This window comes from Mesoplodon densirostris, chromosome 10, assembly GCF_025265405.1.
Source record: "Mesoplodon densirostris isolate mMesDen1 chromosome 10, mMesDen1 primary haplotype, whole genome shotgun sequence".
In the NCBI taxonomy this organism is placed as follows: Eukaryota; Metazoa; Chordata; class Mammalia; order Artiodactyla; family Ziphiidae; genus Mesoplodon; species Mesoplodon densirostris.
Window position 1 is genome coordinate 37,242,537 of NC_082670.1, and position 18,974 is coordinate 37,261,510.

Below are 18,974 nucleotides of genomic sequence, written 5' to 3' on the forward strand. Positions count from 1 at the left end.
AGTTCTGGAAATGAATCGTGGTGATGGTTGCACAACAATGTGAATATACTTAATGCCACTGAATTATACATTTTAAAAAGGGTTAAAATGATAAATTTTATGTTATGTATATATATTTTTTAATTAATTAATTTATTTATTTATTTATTTTTGGCTGTGTTGAGTCTTCATTGCTGTGCGCGGGCTTTCTCTAGTTGTGGTGAGTGGCGGCTACTCTTCATTGCAGTGCGCGGGCTTCTCATTGTTGTGGCTTCTCTTGTGGCAGAGCATGGGCTCTAGGCATGCAGGCTTCAGTAGCTGTGGCATGTGGGCTCAGTAGTTGTGGCTTGCGGGCTCTAGAGCTCAGGCTCAGTAGTTGTGGTGCATGGGCTTAGTTGTTCCACGGCATGTGGGATCTTCCTGGGCCAGGGCTCGAACCTGTGTCCCCTGCATTGGCAGGCGGATTCTTAACCACTGTGACACCAGGGAAGCCCCCTGTTATGTATATTTTATAATTTTAAAAAGGACTCAGGGCTTCCCTGGTGGCGCAGTGGTTGAGAGTCCGCCTGCCGATGCAGGGGACACGGGTTCGTGCCCCGGTCCGAGCGGCTAGGCCCATGAGCCATGGCTGCTGGGCTTGCGCGTCCGGAGCCTGTGCTCCGCAACAGGAGAGGTCAAAACAGTGAGAGGCCCATGTATCACAAAAAAAAAAAAAAAAAAGGACTCAAAAAATTTTTTAACTTCTGCTTATCAAAAGACACCATTAAGAAAATGAATAGGCAAACCACAGATTGGGGAAAGATATTCACAACACACCAGACTTGCATTCAGAATATAAAAATAATTCCTACAACTTAATAAAAATGCAAATCAATTTACAGGTTGCTTAAGCACTCTGTGCAGTTGGGAGCATTGAGAAGTCCAGCTTTGCCATGCGTCCACACACACCCATATCAGATGGCAGCGTGGCTCAACAAAAAGAAGTCCAATTATTCAACACACTTTTGGAAGATTTAGCCACAGCAATCAGAGAAGAAAAAGAAATAAAAGGAATCCAAATCGGAAAAGAAGAAGTAAAGCTGTCACTGTTTGCAGATGACATGATACTATACATAGAGAATCCTAAAGGTGCTACCAGAAAACTACTAGAGCTAATCAATGAATTTGGTAAAGTAGCAGGATACAAAATTAATGCACAGAAATCTCTTGCATTCCTATACACTAATGATGAAAAATCTGAAAGAGAAATTAAGGGAACACTCCCATTTACCACTGCAACAAAAAGAATAAAATACCTAGGAATAAACTTACCTAAGGAGACAAAAGACCTGTATGCAGAAAACTATAAGACCCTGATGAAAGAAATTAAAGATTATACAAACAGGTAGAGAGATATACCATGTTCTTGGATTGGAAGAATCAACACTGTGAAAATGACTATACTACTCAAAGCAATCTACAGATTCAATGCAATCCTTATCAAACTACTAATGGCACTTTCACAGAACTAGAACAAAAAATTTCACAATTTGTATGGAAACACAAAAGATCCCGAATAGCCAAAGCAATCTTGAGAAAGAAAAACGGAGCTGGAGGAATCAGGCTCCCGGACTTCAGACTGTACTACAAAGCTACAGTAATCAAGACAGTATGGGACTTCCCTGGTGGCGCAGTGGTTAAGAATTCACCTCCCAATGCAGGGGACACGGGTTTGAGCCCTGGTCCGGGAAGATCCCACATGCCGCGGAGCAACTAAGCCTGTGCGCCACAACTACTGAGCCTGTGCTCTAGAGCCCACAGCCACAACTACTGACCCCACATGCTGCAACTACTGAAGCCCGCGTGCCTAGAGCCTGTGCTCCACAACAAGAGAAGCCACCACAATGAGAAGCCCGCGCACGGCAATGAAGAGTAGCCCCCGTTAACTGAAACCAGAGAAAGCCTGCACACAGCAATGAAGACCCAACACAGCCATAAACAAATTAAAAAAAAAAAAAAAAAAAGACAGTATGGTACTGGCACAAAAACAGAAATACAGATCAATGGAACAGGCTAGAAAGCCCAGAGGTAAACCCACGCACATATGGTCACCTTATTTATTATTATTTTTTTTTGCGGTATGCGGGCCTCTCACTGTGTGACCTCTCCCATTGCGGAGCACAGGCTCCGGACGCGCAGGCTCAGCGGCCATGGCTCACGGGCCCAGCCGCTCCGCGGCATGTGTGATCTTCCCAGACCGGGGCACAAACCCGCGTCCCCTGCATCGGGAGGCGGACTCTCAACCACTGCACCACCAGGGAAGCCCGATGGTCACCTTATTTTTGATAAGGGAGGCAAGAATATACAATGGAGAAAAGACAGCCTCTTCAATAAGTGGTGCTGGGAAAACTGGACAGCTACATGTAAAAGAATGAAATTAGAACACTCTCTAACACCATACACAAAAATAAACTCAAAATGGATTAAAGACCTAAATGTAAGGCCAGACACTATCAAACTCTCAGAGGAAAACATAGGCAGAACACTCTATGACATAAAATCACAGCAAGATCCTTTTTGACCCACCTCCTAGAGAAATGGAAATAAGAACAAAAATAAACAAATGGGACCTAATGAAACTTAAAAGCTTCTGCACAGCAAAGGAAACCATAAACAAGATGAAAAGACAACCCTCAGAAGGGGAGAAAATATTTGCAAATGAAGCAACTGACGAAGGATTAATCTCAAAAATTTACAAGCAGCTCATGCAGCTCAATATCAAAAAAACAAACAACCCAATCCAAAAATGGGCAGAAGACCTAAACAGACATTTCTCTAAAGAAGATATACAGATTGCCAACAAACACATGAAAGGATGCTCAACAGCACTAATCATTAGAGAAATGCAAATCAAAACTACAATGAGGTATCACCTCACACCAGTCAGAATGTCCATAATCAAAAAATCTACAAACAATAAATGCTGGAGAGGGTGTGGAGAAAGGGAACCCTCCTGCGCTGTTGGTGGGAATGTAAATTGATACAGCCACTATGGAGAACAGTATGGAGGGTCCTTTAAAAACTAAAAATAGAACTATCATATGACCCAGCAATCCCCCTACTGGGCATATACCCTGAGAAAACCATAATTCAAAAAGAATCATGTAACACAATGTTCACTGCAGCTCTATTTACGATAGCCAGGACATGGAAGGAACTTCTCTGGGAGACTTGGGATTGTACTCTTAGAATGACCTTTACAACACCTGTTTGGCCCCCCTAAGAAAGCACTTCTATTGATTCATTGCCACTATACAACTCTCCAACCTATCTAGAAAACTGTTCAATAAGGCTTGCCCACTTAGCAAACTGAGCCAACTGTCACAACTTTAAATTATCACCACTAATGGGGAAGGGGGAAAACAATTAATGAAGGTTAAAAAAAACCCAAAAACCAGCATTCACATGGCCTATTTGGGGCACTCATGGACTGGCAAAAGCTTTGGTAACAGAAATTTCCAAAGCATGTTATATATTTGCTTTCCAGCCATCTCTTGCTTCCAACAAGGGGACTTCACAGGGCAACAAACTATGATGGCCTTTTACAAATGGAAGCAATTAAAGGGAAATTACTCCTTCCTCTGAGGACACAGAACAAGTCTGCTCTCTGTCAGGTTTCACTATCATACTCAGGCTCCCATGGGCAGGGGTATGCCAGCCAGGCTCCCACTGGCCACCCTTGTGACAGGGCATGGGAGCAGGATGAAAGTCCTCAAGGTACCCAAAGTCCCAGGGAGCCCTGGAATGAGCAGACCAATCCCAGTTACCAATTTTTCAAAATTAACAAAGTGATACCAACAGCTGGTCATTCAGTCCTTCATTCTCTGGTCTTTCTTGATAGCCCAGTGGTGCCAGCAAAAAAAAAAAGAAACAAAGAAAAAAACACATTGGTTTGCTTACCTTTCATTGGACCGTATCACGTAGTCAGTAAATTCATGGTCTCCCTTGATCACCTCCAAGGGGACCACAAGGTTCACGTCGGAATCGGTGTTCCGCAGCTGGTTGAGTTTAATATTGACTGAGAAGAGGTAATCCCGCACGTCATCGATGCCCACCTTCAGGCCCTTGCACACCACATACCTGGCAGGAGATATCCTGTCACTCCACTGAGCAAGGGCTTCTCTCACTTTTCCCTTCCCCAATCCCCTTGCTGAGTCGTGAAGCTCTTGTCTATGCACAAAGAACAGCACAGTCTGTGTGTTGCAAAGTTCACCTCAAACCCTTTCTTTTTATGTTGGGCTGTATTTCTACTCTCTATGGCTGTGGTTCCCAACTGCCCTGTGACAGGTTGGCTGCATCACCGTCACCTGGGAAGTCTGTTAAGTTAAAGACAACCAGACTCTCCAGGGACAGGGCCCAGAAATCTGTGTTTTTAACAAGCCACTTAGAAATTCGGATTGGCCACATCTTCTCTCACATCGTGTATGGACACTGTGTCCCACCTGGGATGCCAACAGTGACTGTGGTTAGTGGCCCACTTAGTCCCTCCAGGTGACCGTTCTATTGGTCTCCTTCTCCCTCCCGGGCCAAGCCAAGGGTTGCCCACGTAAGTGTGGTGAATAGGGTTTGTGGAAAAGGAGGCAGAGGCTGACGGGTACATTGAAGAACCATTAAAATCCAAATCCTGACTCCTCTTGGCTCCAATCACTTTTTTTAAGTCAAGGTTTTTAATGTAGCTTGAGTGGTCATGCCAGAGATGCACCAGGATTTGCTGTTCTGACATTTAGCCAACTAGTCTGATTAAAATGGAGAGGAAAGCCTCACCTCTCTGAGTTGGCAGGACGGCTGGTGATCGGCTTAAAGAGACATACTCGTTCAAAGCAGCAGTACAGCAGGTAGATGAGCCCCACACTGAAAGGTGTGAAGAGGTCAAAGGTTTTACAGATGAAGTGGCCTCCTAGATGAGAGAGAAAACACCAGTAGCAGTCAGCAGCTTCTATTCCACAAGGTGGGTAAGGCAGTCTCAGGGAGTATGATGAAGTCAGGGACCCAGCAGCTGGGTCCATTAAAGTCACAGGCAATATAAGGGAAAGACTCAGTTTTAGAGGGGACTTTGGGGATTCTATGGCACTTTTCCCCCTAAATTCCTCATTCAGCCACCTGTCACCTAATATAAGCAGATTTTTTAACTTCCAAGCCAACCCCTATACATGCTCTTATCCAACAGGGCCTCTAAGAGGTGGGTCTGGGTGGGGAGACAGCAGAGGCAGTGTCACCTGTCCTGACAACGGACAGCGCCATGAGGAACTGACAGAGCAGCAGCTGTTTGCTGAGGATCTCCTGCAGGTTCTCCTGTCCCTCCACTGAGAAACCCTGAAACGAGAGCACAAGGATCAGGGTAGAAAAGAGAAGTGATGAGGACTGAAAAGAGTACCCCTACCTCATCTTCTGTGAGATTTCTTGAAGTGTTTTCATTGATCTCCACCATCTGACTGATAAAGATACAGCTTGGTGTTTAGATTCTTTGGCGTGGTCACATGGCTCACTGTGGTGAAGACAGCACCTGGGACCCAGGCCTGACTACTGAGCCAGTGCTGTTTTCCTGCTCTATCACTCCCGGGGATGGAACCAAGTCTGCTCCTCCAAGGAGATGGTCCAGAAAATTTTAAAACTCACATGGGAATCCAAGGGAAGAGTACGGCAGAACAGAGGCAAAATACGCTAGTCACAGGCCAACTACAAGATAGGAAACTGAATGCCCTGGTGAATCCAGTGAGACCCAGGGAGCACATGTGGCCTGAAACTCTGCAAGGGGCTCGCTCAGTCGTGGGCTGACCACCGAAGAGGCCCCAGTCTGGTGACAGGAGAAAAGTTAGCATAACTCTGACAGTCACAGTAATCTCTTTCTCTGCGGACCAAGGATTTATTCACAAAACCCCCTTTCCTGTCCCAAGACCATGGAGCCTCTCCCTCCAGCTGGCAGTCTCTCTGGCCAGGGTGTTTGTTCAAAGAATGTACACTGCTGTCCTTGGAGTGGTCTCCCTCTCTGTGAGATCCCAGCAGGGAGCAGACAGCCATGCTCACACAGAAGTGAAGGAGGCCAGAGGGGCTGTGATAGGAAGAGAGGGGAGTTGTTGTTTAATGGGTACAGAGTTTCAATTTTGCAAAATGAAAAAGTTTTGGAGATCTGTCTCACAATAGTGTGAATATATTTAACACTACAGAACTGTAAACTTAAAAACGGTTGCAATGGTAAATTTTACATTATGTGTTTTTCATCACAATAATTAAGAAAAGTAAAGAGGTTGGCCTCCATTAAGCTGGGCCCAGCCTGGCCAGGTCTCCAGAATCAAAAATGTTTAGCAACGTCTTCCAGATTTACAGATGCTTCTTACAATGCATGTCTGTTTATGGGGGGAATAGACAAACAAATAAATCAGCCACACAGGTCACCAGTCTAAGCTGCCTAAGCCAGAAGGACAATCCTTGAGTTTGCCACTCTAGCTGACAAACTGCAAGGCTGCCTGCCTCCCAAGCACTATCAGATCCCTCAAGCACAGGTGAAGCAGCCCCTCCCTCCCCTCCACCCAAGCCTGTCTATCTGTTGTCCCCTGCTGTGCACAAAGCTTTGGTGAGGGAGGTGCATGTTCAGATCCTGTGCTGATATCCTAAACATTTCTTCACCTCTCCACAGGGCTACTGCTTGAAAGGCTACCCAAGGGGCTCCAAAGGCTCTTCTCAACTCTGGCCATGTCACCCCGGAGCAACTGCAACGTTCTCTGACCCTCCTCTACATTAATCTGTGGCTCATTCCAGAAAAGACTACCTGCAGCATCAGATTACTGGGTGAGAAAGCTGCAGGGTACTTGCCTCTATACATCAAATACCTGCCCAAGAAACAGGCGACTTGAATATTCACTTTAGCTCAGCGATTGACCGAGCCTCCTGTGGAGTCCCGGAGGACTCCTTTGAGCTGCTGCCTTCAGTTATGCGGTCACCTATTAGCCCATCCAGAGGCTTAGGAGCGGCCATGTGTAGACAGCCTCTACCAGGAGCAGCACCCAGGTGACAAATGACGGGAATGTTCTTCCCGGTCAGCTCTGCCTAGCTCATCTTAGTCATGGCCCCCCTCTCACCATGTCTCATAGCCAACCAAGGCCCTTTGAAGAAGTGAGCTGAGAAGGTCCACTTGCTCCAAGCAAAGATGCCCACAACATCACAGCCTTGACAAAGTTACCACTGAAAAGATGCACAAAAAGAATAGAAACATACAACACACATCCCTACTATCTGCCCTTCCAGGGCAGCTAAAGGACCAACCAAAACAAACAAAACCAATTCTCAAGCCTCTAACATGATAAATCCCTAAAGCATCACCCTATGAACAGCAGGTCACCTACCCCATCAGCCATCAGAAAGTGGACACCCTTGCGATCTGTGTTATCCAGGACAAAATTCCGAAAAGCAGTGATGTTCTCCGGGCGGGTGATGTCTCCATCTCCATCGATCCCACCCTCACCTGACAAGACACAAGATTCACATTTAGCTCATCTGCCCTGTGCATCCCTGGAGCTGGGACACAAGCTCTCTGGGGCTGTGAACACAGGTACCAGGTGGACCTCGAGGCCCAGGAGAAAAGCCCCTGTGAGGAGCAACTCACTGAAGGACCCATCATACAAGGCTGCCTTGCAGTGATGGACAGGAGGCAAAAACAGTGCCCTGCTATAATAAAGCAGAGTTCAGAAGGAGCTGACCAGCCAAGAGTCATCAACTGAAACAGAAGGTCTTCATATTCAAGATCAAAGTTGTGTTTAAAGCACCTACATTTAGGAACCAATATCAATTTCTTAATAAGAACTGTTAACAAAGGACTTAGGATTTGCTGCCAAATCACAAAAAGCGAGCCAGAGTGGAGGGAACTGCTGGAGGGCTGCTGAGCTGGCTAGAGATGGGTGTGGGTTTGTATGTGTTAATAAACCTGCCAGTTCTCAGCCGGAGATCAGGCAGTTTCATTATCTCCTGTCACCACAAGAGAAGAAAGGAGGAAGTAATATGGCTCTGATGAGAGTTTGCCTAGTGGAGTATTTAACCTGTACCCACAGGCCTGGGGTAAAAAGGGACAGTCGAGAGGGAACCGAGACCTTCATGACATTGGCTGGGAACCCCAGACTCAAGAGACCTGGGAAAGAAAACATGGCAAGTGGATAATAACTACTTCTGACCTTAAGTCTTCAAAGAGAACTGCCTCTCATAGCCCCTGGTACCCTCCTCCACGTCCCTACCGTAGTAAGGTTCGAAGAGCTCACTGGAGGCCGAGTAGAAGTCTTCCAGCTTAAAATCGTTAGGACCCTTCAGAGTCATTCCAAAGCCCTTTGCGTGCCACTTCTTCCTCCACAGCACATACTCCGAGAAGCCACCTGGGCCTGCACAGACGTCAGCAAAGTATAGAAGCTCAGCTTCCCGGTCCTTCACCAGTGGTTTCTGCAAAGGCAAGTGGAAGTCAGGGGAGGAAGGGAAAAAAGATGGCTAAATGGGGAGCAGGAAAGAGAAGGCAGGGGGAGTAAAATAAGCCTTTCAGCAAGCACAATGCAGAGTTCTTGTGGCCAGAGCCACAAGCGCCCAGAAATGTGTCCTCTGTGATCATTGCCCTCCAAAGTTTTTGCCCATCCCCACCTCAAAACACCCCTGATGCCTTTCAACCCACCAGGCCTAGCTCAGACTCCTAATAAAAACATCTTAATGGGCATCTAAGTGTGCATTTTTTATTTCTCAGCATCTTTTCCTCACCATATCCTGCCTTACAAGAGTCCCACTGAGCAGAATAGATGTTCTAACCCCACATTACAGATAGGGAAAAAGAGACCCCAAGACACAAAGCGACTTGTTCACAGACAGTCCGCAGCAAAGCTAAATCAGAATCCCATCAGCCTGACCATTAGATGCCGGCCTTCCTGTCCAACCAGAGTCTGAAGGGCTCTCACATCACCCCCTCCCAGCCACAGGGACTATCTTTCCAGATCATAGCCTCTGCTTCCCTTCTCCCCTTCCTCTGAGGCTCTCCCTTTTTTTTCCAATTAACTTTTTATCATGGAATAATTTTAGATTTACAGATAAGCTGCAAGAATAAAGTTCGCATATACCCTTCACCCAGTTTTATTAACATCTTACATTGTCATTTGTCAAAACTAAGAAACTGACACAGGTACATTACTATTAACTAAAGTCCAGACTTGATTCAGATCTCACTAGAGCCCTTGTTCTGTTCCATGACCCCATCCAAGATACCATAGTGCACTGAGTCTCCTCCTTTTTAACACCCACTCCCTCTCCTGCCTTTGCTCCTCTGCTAGCCAGGGCCTGGGTGGTGCATAGCTGGGAGCTGACAAGGTAGAGAGAACAGGAGACAATGCTGTACAGCTTCCGGGCAGCCATCAGAGCACCCACCCACCTAAGGAATAACTAAATTACAATAATCACTTGTATTTTTATTGGATTATAGTTTTGGCCACTTGAGTGGCTTTAACTCTTAATCTAAAATATTGGGAGTTCCCTGGTGGCCTAGTGGTTAGGATTCCCGGTTTTCACTGCTGTGGCCCAGGTTCGACCTTTGGTTGGGGAACTTAATCCCGCAAGCCATGCAGCACGGCCAAATAAATAAATAAAATAAAATGTACGCTGCATGCAGACCTAGATTGTGTGTTTACACTTCTCTTCTACACACCTGGGCCCTAGATGATGAATTCTACTTGTCCCAACCCTCCACAGCAGAGAGGATAAACCATCTGCACTGGTGACAAGAGGTTGAGTTCTAGAGGGGGTGACTGCAGGGGACCCTCATGAACATCCAGCAGAAAGGGGCTAAGGGAGCTCAGCCTTCTCTCTATATAGGTTTGGCATGGCTGGGTGCTTGTCCAGAGCTCTGTTAACTGCTAGATAAAGATCAGAAAGCTTCAGGGGAAACAGTTATAAGAAAGAAATGGAAATACTGATGCTCAGGATCCAGTCACTTTCTAGGTGACAAGGGCCTTGCCTCTGATGATGGTTATCTACCTTTATCAAAACAGTGAAAAAGTCTCAGGAGAAAGTGACTTTAGCTAAAAATAAACTTCATCATCCTGTGACAAGCCCATTCAGAATGCTGGGATATATCAGTTCTTCCTCCCCTACCCCTGCCACTCCACCCTAGCATACTTTTGTTCCTGAGCCATCAGTTTTCATACTTTTGGATTATATTCATTTGCACACACAAAGAAAGACCTAATGGCATTTGCCGAGAATATTATGCAGCACTTCCCAGGCTGCAAAGTGGTAGTGAGGCAGGGGTCACAATTTTAAGGCCTGCACATGCTAGAAAGAGTGAAAACATTGTTCCTCACTGCTGCCCATGTCCTAGCCACAGGCTCCAGCCTCTCTGGGTGAGCAGACGGCCCAAAGGAAGACTGGGAGAAGGAAGGGGAATGAATCGATGAAAGCATCTCACCTCCAAGAAGAGGGCATAAATATGATCTGTTCTGTGATGTCAAGATGTGTCATACCCTCAGGCCACAGCCAGAAGGTCCTTTCATAGAAAGGACATCTGGGATTCTCACCTCTGCCATTTACTGGCTGTGCAGTCAAAGGCAAGTCCATAACTTATGTCTTTAAGCTCGAGCTTCCTCAACTGTAAACTGGGACTAATGCAGGTTATTTTTTAAGGCTATTAGAGGATTAAATGAAGTACCATATGTCAAAGACCTTTAGAAACTGTACAATACTAAACAAATGTAAGATAACATTATATTCAACTAGATCAACTTCCTTAGAGTCAAAACTCTGGTCCTTTCCATCCTTTCGTCTTTGCAATGCCTAGCACTGTGCTCCACATGCAGCGGGCACTTTGTAAGTGCTGTCTAATTTCTTCTAAGACAGCACTGAAACTTAAAGATCTACATTCAGTTTTTGTTTCCTGTTACGCTTCACAGCCGATGTTTTCTTACCTCAACAATAACCCCAAGCACACAAGTCCCTCACATAACGTTTTGGTTCATAATATGCTTCCATATACCCAAAGAATCTAAATTCCCTTCTTTCCTTTGTCCCTTCCAATTCTTGTTTATGATTTCTTTATTTCCCTACCCCAGCCTCTTTTCTTTTTCCACAACCTGCAGAAGCAGAAGCACACTGAAAAACCTCAGAGACCCTCCCTCTGGCTTCCCACCTCCAACCTCCTCACACTTTCCCAAGCTTCAAGTTCTCCACACTCTTATTCTGTAATTCGCCTGACCCAAGAGCCACTGAGACTCTGGTAAACCTGGGCATGTGCCTGGGGCTTCCACCACTCCCAGCTCTGCTGGGAGAGCTCTAGAGTGTGTCGCCTGAAAAACACACCAAGCCTGCCGGGCTTGGCTGTCACTCTGGTCCTTGGGGGAAAACAGAGGTGAAAAGAGAGAAGAAAACACTAGGAGCTGAAGAGAAATCACTTTTTATAGTGTAGTGCAGAAGAACATCTCTGAAAGGGCAATTCTCCATGGCCACTGTCAATCAATTCAAGTCAAGAAGCTGCCTGAAGCATCACAAACACGGCTGCCTTTTCCTATGTAACTGATATCTCCACCCACGACCGGAATGGGACAACCCTGATGCCTACTTCATTTTCCTGACAGCGAAAGACAATAACCAGATACCAGCTGCTGGAGGCGTTTAACATTCAAAAGCCCAAAGTGATGCTGTGACTTCCCAGCGGCTTGACAGAGTTCCTCTGCCATGCAGGGGTTTAAAAGAAATCATTTGGAGCTCAAAAAATTAAATCAACATTATATCAACCTAATTTTCTCAAGATGCTAATTCCAAGAGCCCTTTTGTGCAGCTTGCTGGTACTGTAAAATGAGGAGGGAGACCTGGGAAAGAAAAATAACTAAAGACTGGAGGGGTCCGCCTACCAGTTTCGCCAGCACTGAAGAAGCAGTCAGGTGGGTGAAGCCGAAACATTAAAGAACTTGGAAAACAAGTTTCTTTAAGCAGTGGATAATCGGGGCCTAGTAGAAGGAGGGTGAGTGAAGCAGAAACAGGTTTGGGAACAGCTGGCTCCTGGACCCTTCACTGTCAGAGAGAACTTTCTAGGACTGGGTAAAAATGCTTTGAAACCCTGAAGGGAATGTTAGAATGAAATTTCCTTTTTTCTTTCTCTATCATTATGGAGGGTCTGTGTTCAGAAAAATGACATGTAGCAAAGTAGAAAATCATTTTGCTCTATCACTTCTTGAGAAGGGCCAAAGACTGGTAATTATGATCCCACACAAAGCTTGTTCAGAGAGGCAGAAAGGGAAAGGGGCCATGTTTGAAATCACAGATTTTAGAGCTGGAACAAATCTTAAGAGTCTTTTGGTCCTACTCCAGCCCTCTGGCAGGTTAGTAGGGCTAATTTCAGAGATGAGGCAGCTGAGATCCAAAGAAGGTGTGAACCTAAGCGACACCACCTGCGACTAAGTGCTGCACTCCATGCCCGCCCTCAACCCTCACTGAACACAGCCTAGATCTTCAGACACAATACTGATTTTAAATAGACCAGTGAAAGAACCCAGATGCCCACATTTCATTCAACACTCAAACATTTCCCAGAGTACTGCCCTCTCATACCAGAAACAGCAACCAAATCAGATGATGTCACAAGTTTCAATTTGGAACACTCACTGTAAAGACTGTATACAGTCATCCCGCAGTATCTGCAGAGGATTGGTTTCAGGACCCCTGCAGCCACCAAAATCTGCAGATGCTCAAGTCCTTTATATAAAATGGCAGTGTACAGTCGGCCCTCTGTATTGGTGGATGCAGAACCTACAGACACAGAGGGCTGACTGTACTCAGACTCTACCTCATCCATGGTAGGAAGAAAGCAGGGGAAAGCTCCCTGGTGGCAAATGGCCTCCACACATCAATGAGCACAGAAAGGCTTTACAAACCCCCAACCCTGTACCCTTATCAGCTCTCCAGTCTACCAGAATTTCCAGAACACAGGCACCATGGGGAAAGGGGTCACATCTATCTCCTTCAAAATTATATTCCTGGTACTGTGCCTGGCACACAGTAGGGGTTTCGATAAATACACGTTTAATGAATGGAGGAGGGAGGCCTGTGTTCTAGCTCATGGCCTCGTCTCCCTGCTCCCTAGGCCTATAGATGCACAGCTGCTGCTTTTGTCAGGAATGCCGCTGCTCCACCCCTGTAAGCCCTGCTGCCGCCACTCAGAGTGAGCAGCAGGGTCTACAGAGTTGGGCAGGGGGGGACTCAGGGCCTGAAGCCCTAGAGACAAGTGCTTACTGGGGCACTCCTGGGACCACAGGAAGCACTGTGGAACCCTACCTGAAGAGCTCAAAGCAAAATATATCTCTTTCACAAAATACATCTCTATCACCTAGCAGGAATACTCTCCTAGCACTGCACAAATGGCAATTTCTGAACCACTGAAGCTCAAGCTCATTTGGTACTGTGAATTCAGAAGCAAAATCTTGTTCTCACCCCATAAGAGTCCCTCGGATTTGTAAACATGCGATCGAACACAAAATCCATGTTAGCCATCTTCATTGCCGCCCTGCAACAAAGCAAGACAGAAAAGTGTGCCTCAGTACCAGACATATGGAGAGCTAAGGCTCAAATGAAAAGGTAGAGCAGTGTACATCGGGGTGAGGGGGAAGGAAATGTCAGCAAACCTGTTTAGGAAGAAGACTCCTCGGATCATCTCGTAGGGATTGGCCCGGGTCCGAGCTCGCCGCATCTCCTCCCCATCCAGGACATCAAACACATTCTGCCCAGAGAGAATCAGAACCTGAAGGTGAGCATCACCCTTTGGGATGAAACAGGTGTCTTAACGAGCTTGAGGGGCCTGATTCACAGCCCTCTGAAGAGCTAGGCTCCTGCCGTATCTCAGTTCTGAAATGACCAGATGTGTGACCCTAGACAAGTCACTCAATCACTGACCCTCAACTACCTCACCTGTAAAATGGTACAAAATTAAAGGGAAGTAAGCATGTGCCTGGCACATGGTAAGTGGTTAATAAATGGCACGGGGTCACCTCCTGGCACTGGTAATCCTCATAACAAATCTGCTTCTCCACTCCAGCAGCAACTTCCCAAGGGACCAGAGTTCTGATATGAAAGGTACCCAGAGAGAGGGTAGACAAACCAAGACCAGAGTTTTCTGAGGGCGCCTACCACACAGGAGGGAACCCTTCTCTGTTCTCTACTATTCTCTCTGAAAAAAGAAAGCCTCACCTTACCTGAGTTCCAGTCACCTTAAGGATATTCCCAACACTCTGCCTGCCAGAAAAATAAGCTCTGTGAAGCTAGTCTGAGGCCTTGCTTCTTCTCCAACCCACTTCCTCCTCAGAGTTTACTTGGCTCATTCTGCCCCAAGCAATGCACTTCCTGACCCAAAGACAGGCCAAAAGACATCAAGGGGAGGGTAACACCAACTACTTCTTTTAATTTTTACAACAACACTGGGAAGTGAGTATTTTCTCCCCAATTTATAGATGAGGAAACTCAAACTCAGAGAAGCTAAAGCAAGTGGCCCAAGGTCACACAGGGAAAAAAAAAATGCTGCTAAACTAGGATTTGAATTCAGCTCTATCTGATGCTACACAATGATTCCGAACCTTTCACTATGCCAGGCCCCCTTCAGGATTACAATGAACCAACCCACTGAAATTAAGTGGTTCCTTTCCTGGCTACTGATCACAGGGATAGCACAACACTACAGGGCAGGAGAGCCACCAGGAAAAAGGACACCTCACAGAAATGTACCAAGCTACCTATCTGATCTCAAAGAAAAATCTTAGCTAAACTTCAGCCTCCCCACAACTGACTCAAAAGAACAAGAAAAGCCCAGCACAACCCCTCACACAAAATCTTCAACTCCAGCTCTAGCCACGAGTCCTTACCTTACATTGCAACACACTGTGAAGCAGCTCTTCCCCGCAAAACTCTGTTTCATCTTCAATAATCATCTTTCTCTACAGGGAGGAGAAAACAATCAATAATGACCACATGCGACTGTATTTGGGGGGATGGATGGAGAAACTAGGGTTCTGAGTGAGTAGAGCAAAAGGGCCCAAAGAACATCCATCCCTGAGGGGCGGGAAAAAGAAAATCCTAAACCCCTCTGGCTCTAGTCCAGATGGCTGTGAGATGAAGCAGCCCCCTGGGTACTCTGACTAGAGCACCATATGCATACAGGACTCATGAATGCTGAGGCTGAGAAAAGCAAACAGGAAGGAGACATCCAAGCTGTCTGTCCCTAGAGTGTGGAGGCAGAAGGATGGGGAATGCCCCAAATGACAGAAGCCTTTCCCTCAACCAGGAAGCCTCTTGCTCTGTGAGGAGTACGAAGGCAGGATACCAGGCACTGACCTGGTAGTGTCACAGAAAACAAGGGTGAGGGAGCCTCATGGGGATGTCAAGCCCAACTTCATGTCTGAGTGAGGCTACCTCTAAATCAGTGATGCTCAAACTTGGCGTTCTCAGGTTTACACTCTTCAAGATCACTGAGGAGCCCCCAAAGAGCTTTTGTTTATATAAGAGATATGTATATATATATTTGAAGTTAAAACTGAGAAAATGTTTAAATATTTACTAATTTAGTTTAAAAGAAGATGGTATATTAACATAAATAACATTTTTATGAGAAAAAACTATATTTCCAAAAAAAAATTTATTGAGAAGAGTGGCCCTGTTTTCCATTTTGCAAATCTCTCAATATGGCTTAATACACAACAGCTAGATTCTCCTGTCCACATTTGCATTCAATTGGTCGTGATATCACATGTCATGGTCACTGGAAAACTCCACTGGACACTTGTGAGAGAATGAGAATGAAAAAGGCAAATAACTTTCCAGTATCATTATTAAAATAACTTTGACCTGGTAGACCCCGTGAAAGGGTCATGGAGATCCCTGGAGGTCCCTACACTTTGAGAACTGCTCTCTAGACCATGCTGACTTGATATAGCTATCTACTTTATTCTTATAATTTTCCAGAAGGAAATTAAACAAATTTCCTCCGTAACAACTCCCTCAATACTTTCTGAGGACAGGGATAGTGTCTTTTTATCTACCTGAAACAGTGCCCAGCAGTGACCAGAATATACAGATGTATAATAAGCTACTCTAAAAAGCAACCAAGAGGAAGACAGAAGTTATGCATTTTGTGCTGCCTTGCAAGTTAAAGGAGGAAAAACCCTGTCTGCCTCATCTGCCAGGGGCATATCCATAAAGCCCCTGACACACTCTCTTGATGCAGAAGGCTCAGATTCACATTTTTCTTAAACTGTGAGTACACAGATGTACACAACTGACTTGAGGAGGAGAAAAGTCAGGAGATAAGTGCCAAGAATTCAGGGTACATTTTCCTGAAATCCTACCTTTCCCACAACCATCCAATCGCTCATTTCCTGAGTGTCAGGAATTTCAGTGGTACATTCTGGGAACCATGACACCTGCTCACAGGCACTGGGCTACAAACAAAAGAGAGGGAAGTAAGTCAGGTAAGACAGACCCTCAGGGCTGTGCCCCAACTCACCAGGGCTTCCCCAAAACGATCAAGAGGGACTCAGAGTGAAAAGGGTCCAGGAAGCTGAGGCCACTAGCAGTGTCAGACATTAGAACTAAGAGCCAGAATTCTAAAGTTTAACTTCTGAAGGCCAGGTCCAATTCTGGTTTGAATCCTAAGGAACGCCCCCAACTTACAAAGTTTCTTTCATTTGTTCCAATATTATTTGATGAATACCTACTGTGGGCTAAGAGCTCAGAATGCAGAGTTAAAAAGATATGGTCCTAAAAACAGAAATATAGATCAATGGAACAGGATAGAAAGCCCAGAGATAAACCCATGCACATATGGTCACCTTATCTTTGATAAAGGAGGCAAGAATATACAGTGGAGAAAAGACAGCCCCTTCAATAAGTGGTGCTGGGGAAACTGGACAGGTACATGTAAAAGTATGAAATTAGAACACTCCCTAACACCATACACAAAAATAAACTCAAAATGGATTAAAGACCTAAATGTAAGGCCAGACATTATCAAACTCTTAGAGGAAAACATAGGCAGAACACTCTATGAAATAAATCACAGCAAGATCCTTTTTGACCCACCTCCTAGAGAAATGGAAATAAAAACAAAAATAAACAAATGGGACCTAATGAAACTTAAAAGCTTCTGCACAGCGAAGGAAACCATAAACAAGACCAAAAGACAACCCTCAGAATGGGAGAAAATATTTGCACATGAAGCAACTGACAAAGGATTAATCTCCAAAATTTACAAGCAGCTCAATAACAAAAAAACAACCGAATTCAAAAATGGACAGAAGGGGCCTCCCTGGTGGCGCAGTGGTTAAGAGTCCGCCTGCCGATGCAGGGGATACGGGTTCGTGCCCCGGTCTGGGAGGATCCCATATGCCGCGGAGCGGCTGGGCCCGTGAGCCATGGCCGCTGGGCCTGCGCGTCCGGAGCCTGTGCTCCGCGGCGGGAGAGGCCACAACAGTGAGAGGCCCGCATACCGCAAAAAAAGAAAAAAAAAAAAAAAATGGACAGAAGACCTAAACAGACGTTTCTCCAAAGAAGATATACAGATTGCCAACAAACACATTAAAGAATGCTCAACATCATTAATCATTAGAAAAATGCAAATCAAAACTACAATGAGATACCATCTCACACCAATCAGAATGGCCATCATCAAAAAATCTAGAAACAATAAATGATGGAGAGGGTGTGGAGAAAAGGGACTTGCACTGTTGGTGGGAATGCAAATTGATACAGCCACTATGGAGAACGGTATGGAGGTTTCTTAAAACACTACAAATAGAACTACCATACGACCCAGCAATCCCACTACTGGGCATATACCCTGAGAAAACCATAATTCAAAAAGTCATGTACTGGGCTTCCCTGGTGGTGCAGTGGTTGAGAATCTGCCTGCTAATGCAGGGGACACGGGTTCGAGCCCTGGTCTGGGAAGATTCCACATGCCGCGGAGCAACTAGGCCCGTGAGCCACAACTACTGAGCCTGCACATTTGGAGCCTGTGTTCCGCAACAAGAGAGGCCACAAGAGTGAGAGGCCCGCGCACCACGATGAAGAGTGGCCCCCACTTGCCGCAACTAGAGAAAGCCCTCGCACAGAAACGAAGACCCAACACAGCCAAAAATAAAAAATAAATTAATTAAAAGAAGGCTCAACATTAAAAAAAAAAAAAAGTGCTCATCAGTAGTAACCAAGGAAAGAACATTAAAACCACAGAGATATCATTATACACCCATGAGAATGGTTTAAAAAAAAAAAAGAGTCATGTACCAAAATGTTCACTGCAGCTCTATTTACAATAACCAGGACATGGAAGCAACCTAAGTGTCCATCAACAGATGAATGGATAAAGATGTGGCACATATATACAATGGAATATTACCCAGTCATAAAAAGAAATGAAATTTGAGTTATTTGTTGTGAGGTGGATGGACCTAGAGTCTGTCATACAGAGCGAAGTAAGTCAGAAAGAGAAAAACAAATACCGTATGCTAACACATATATATGGAATCTAAGGGGGAAAAAAAGGTCATGAAGACCCTAGGGGTAAGATGGTAAGACAGGAATAAAGACACAGATCTACTAGAGCATGGACTTGAGGATATGGGGAGGGGGAGGGGGAGGCTATGACGAGGTGAGAGAGTGGCATGGACATATATACGCTACCAAGCATAAAGTGGGTAGCTAGTGGGAAGCAGCCGCATAGCACAGGGAGATCAGCTAGGTGGTTTGTGACCGCCTAGAGGGGTGGGATAGGGAGGGTGGGAGGGAGGGAGACGCAAGAGGAAGAGATATGGGAACATGTGTATATGTATAACTAATTCACTTTGTTATAAAGCAGAAACTAACACACCATTGTAAAGCAATTATACTCCAAAAAAGATGTTAAAAAAAAAAAAAAGATATGGTCCTTGGGACTTCCCTGGCAGTCCAGTGATTAGGACTCTGCGTTTCCA

At 45.5% G+C, this 18,974-nt stretch overlaps 1 protein-coding gene across 1 annotated transcript in view; it reads right to left on the minus strand.

Annotated features, from left to right (window-relative positions):
• CMTR1 (cap methyltransferase 1) overlaps positions 1–18,974 on the minus strand; it is a 61,675-nt gene that overhangs the window by 26,389 nt on the left and 16,312 nt on the right. Inside the window, exons 5-13 of the mRNA XM_060109479.1 lie at positions 16,353–16,445; positions 14,874–14,945; positions 13,644–13,738; positions 13,453–13,525; positions 8,241–8,439; positions 7,359–7,477; positions 5,235–5,331; positions 4,783–4,915; positions 3,919–4,098 (exon numbers count right to left, since the gene is read on the minus strand). Of these exons, the coding sequence (XP_059965462.1) occupies positions 3,919–4,098; positions 4,783–4,915; positions 5,235–5,331; positions 7,359–7,477; positions 8,241–8,439; positions 13,453–13,525; positions 13,644–13,738; positions 14,874–14,945; positions 16,353–16,445 (1,061 nt within the window). The remainder of the gene's footprint in view (positions 1–3,918; positions 4,099–4,782; positions 4,916–5,234; positions 5,332–7,358; positions 7,478–8,240; positions 8,440–13,452; positions 13,526–13,643; positions 13,739–14,873; positions 14,946–16,352; positions 16,446–18,974) is intronic.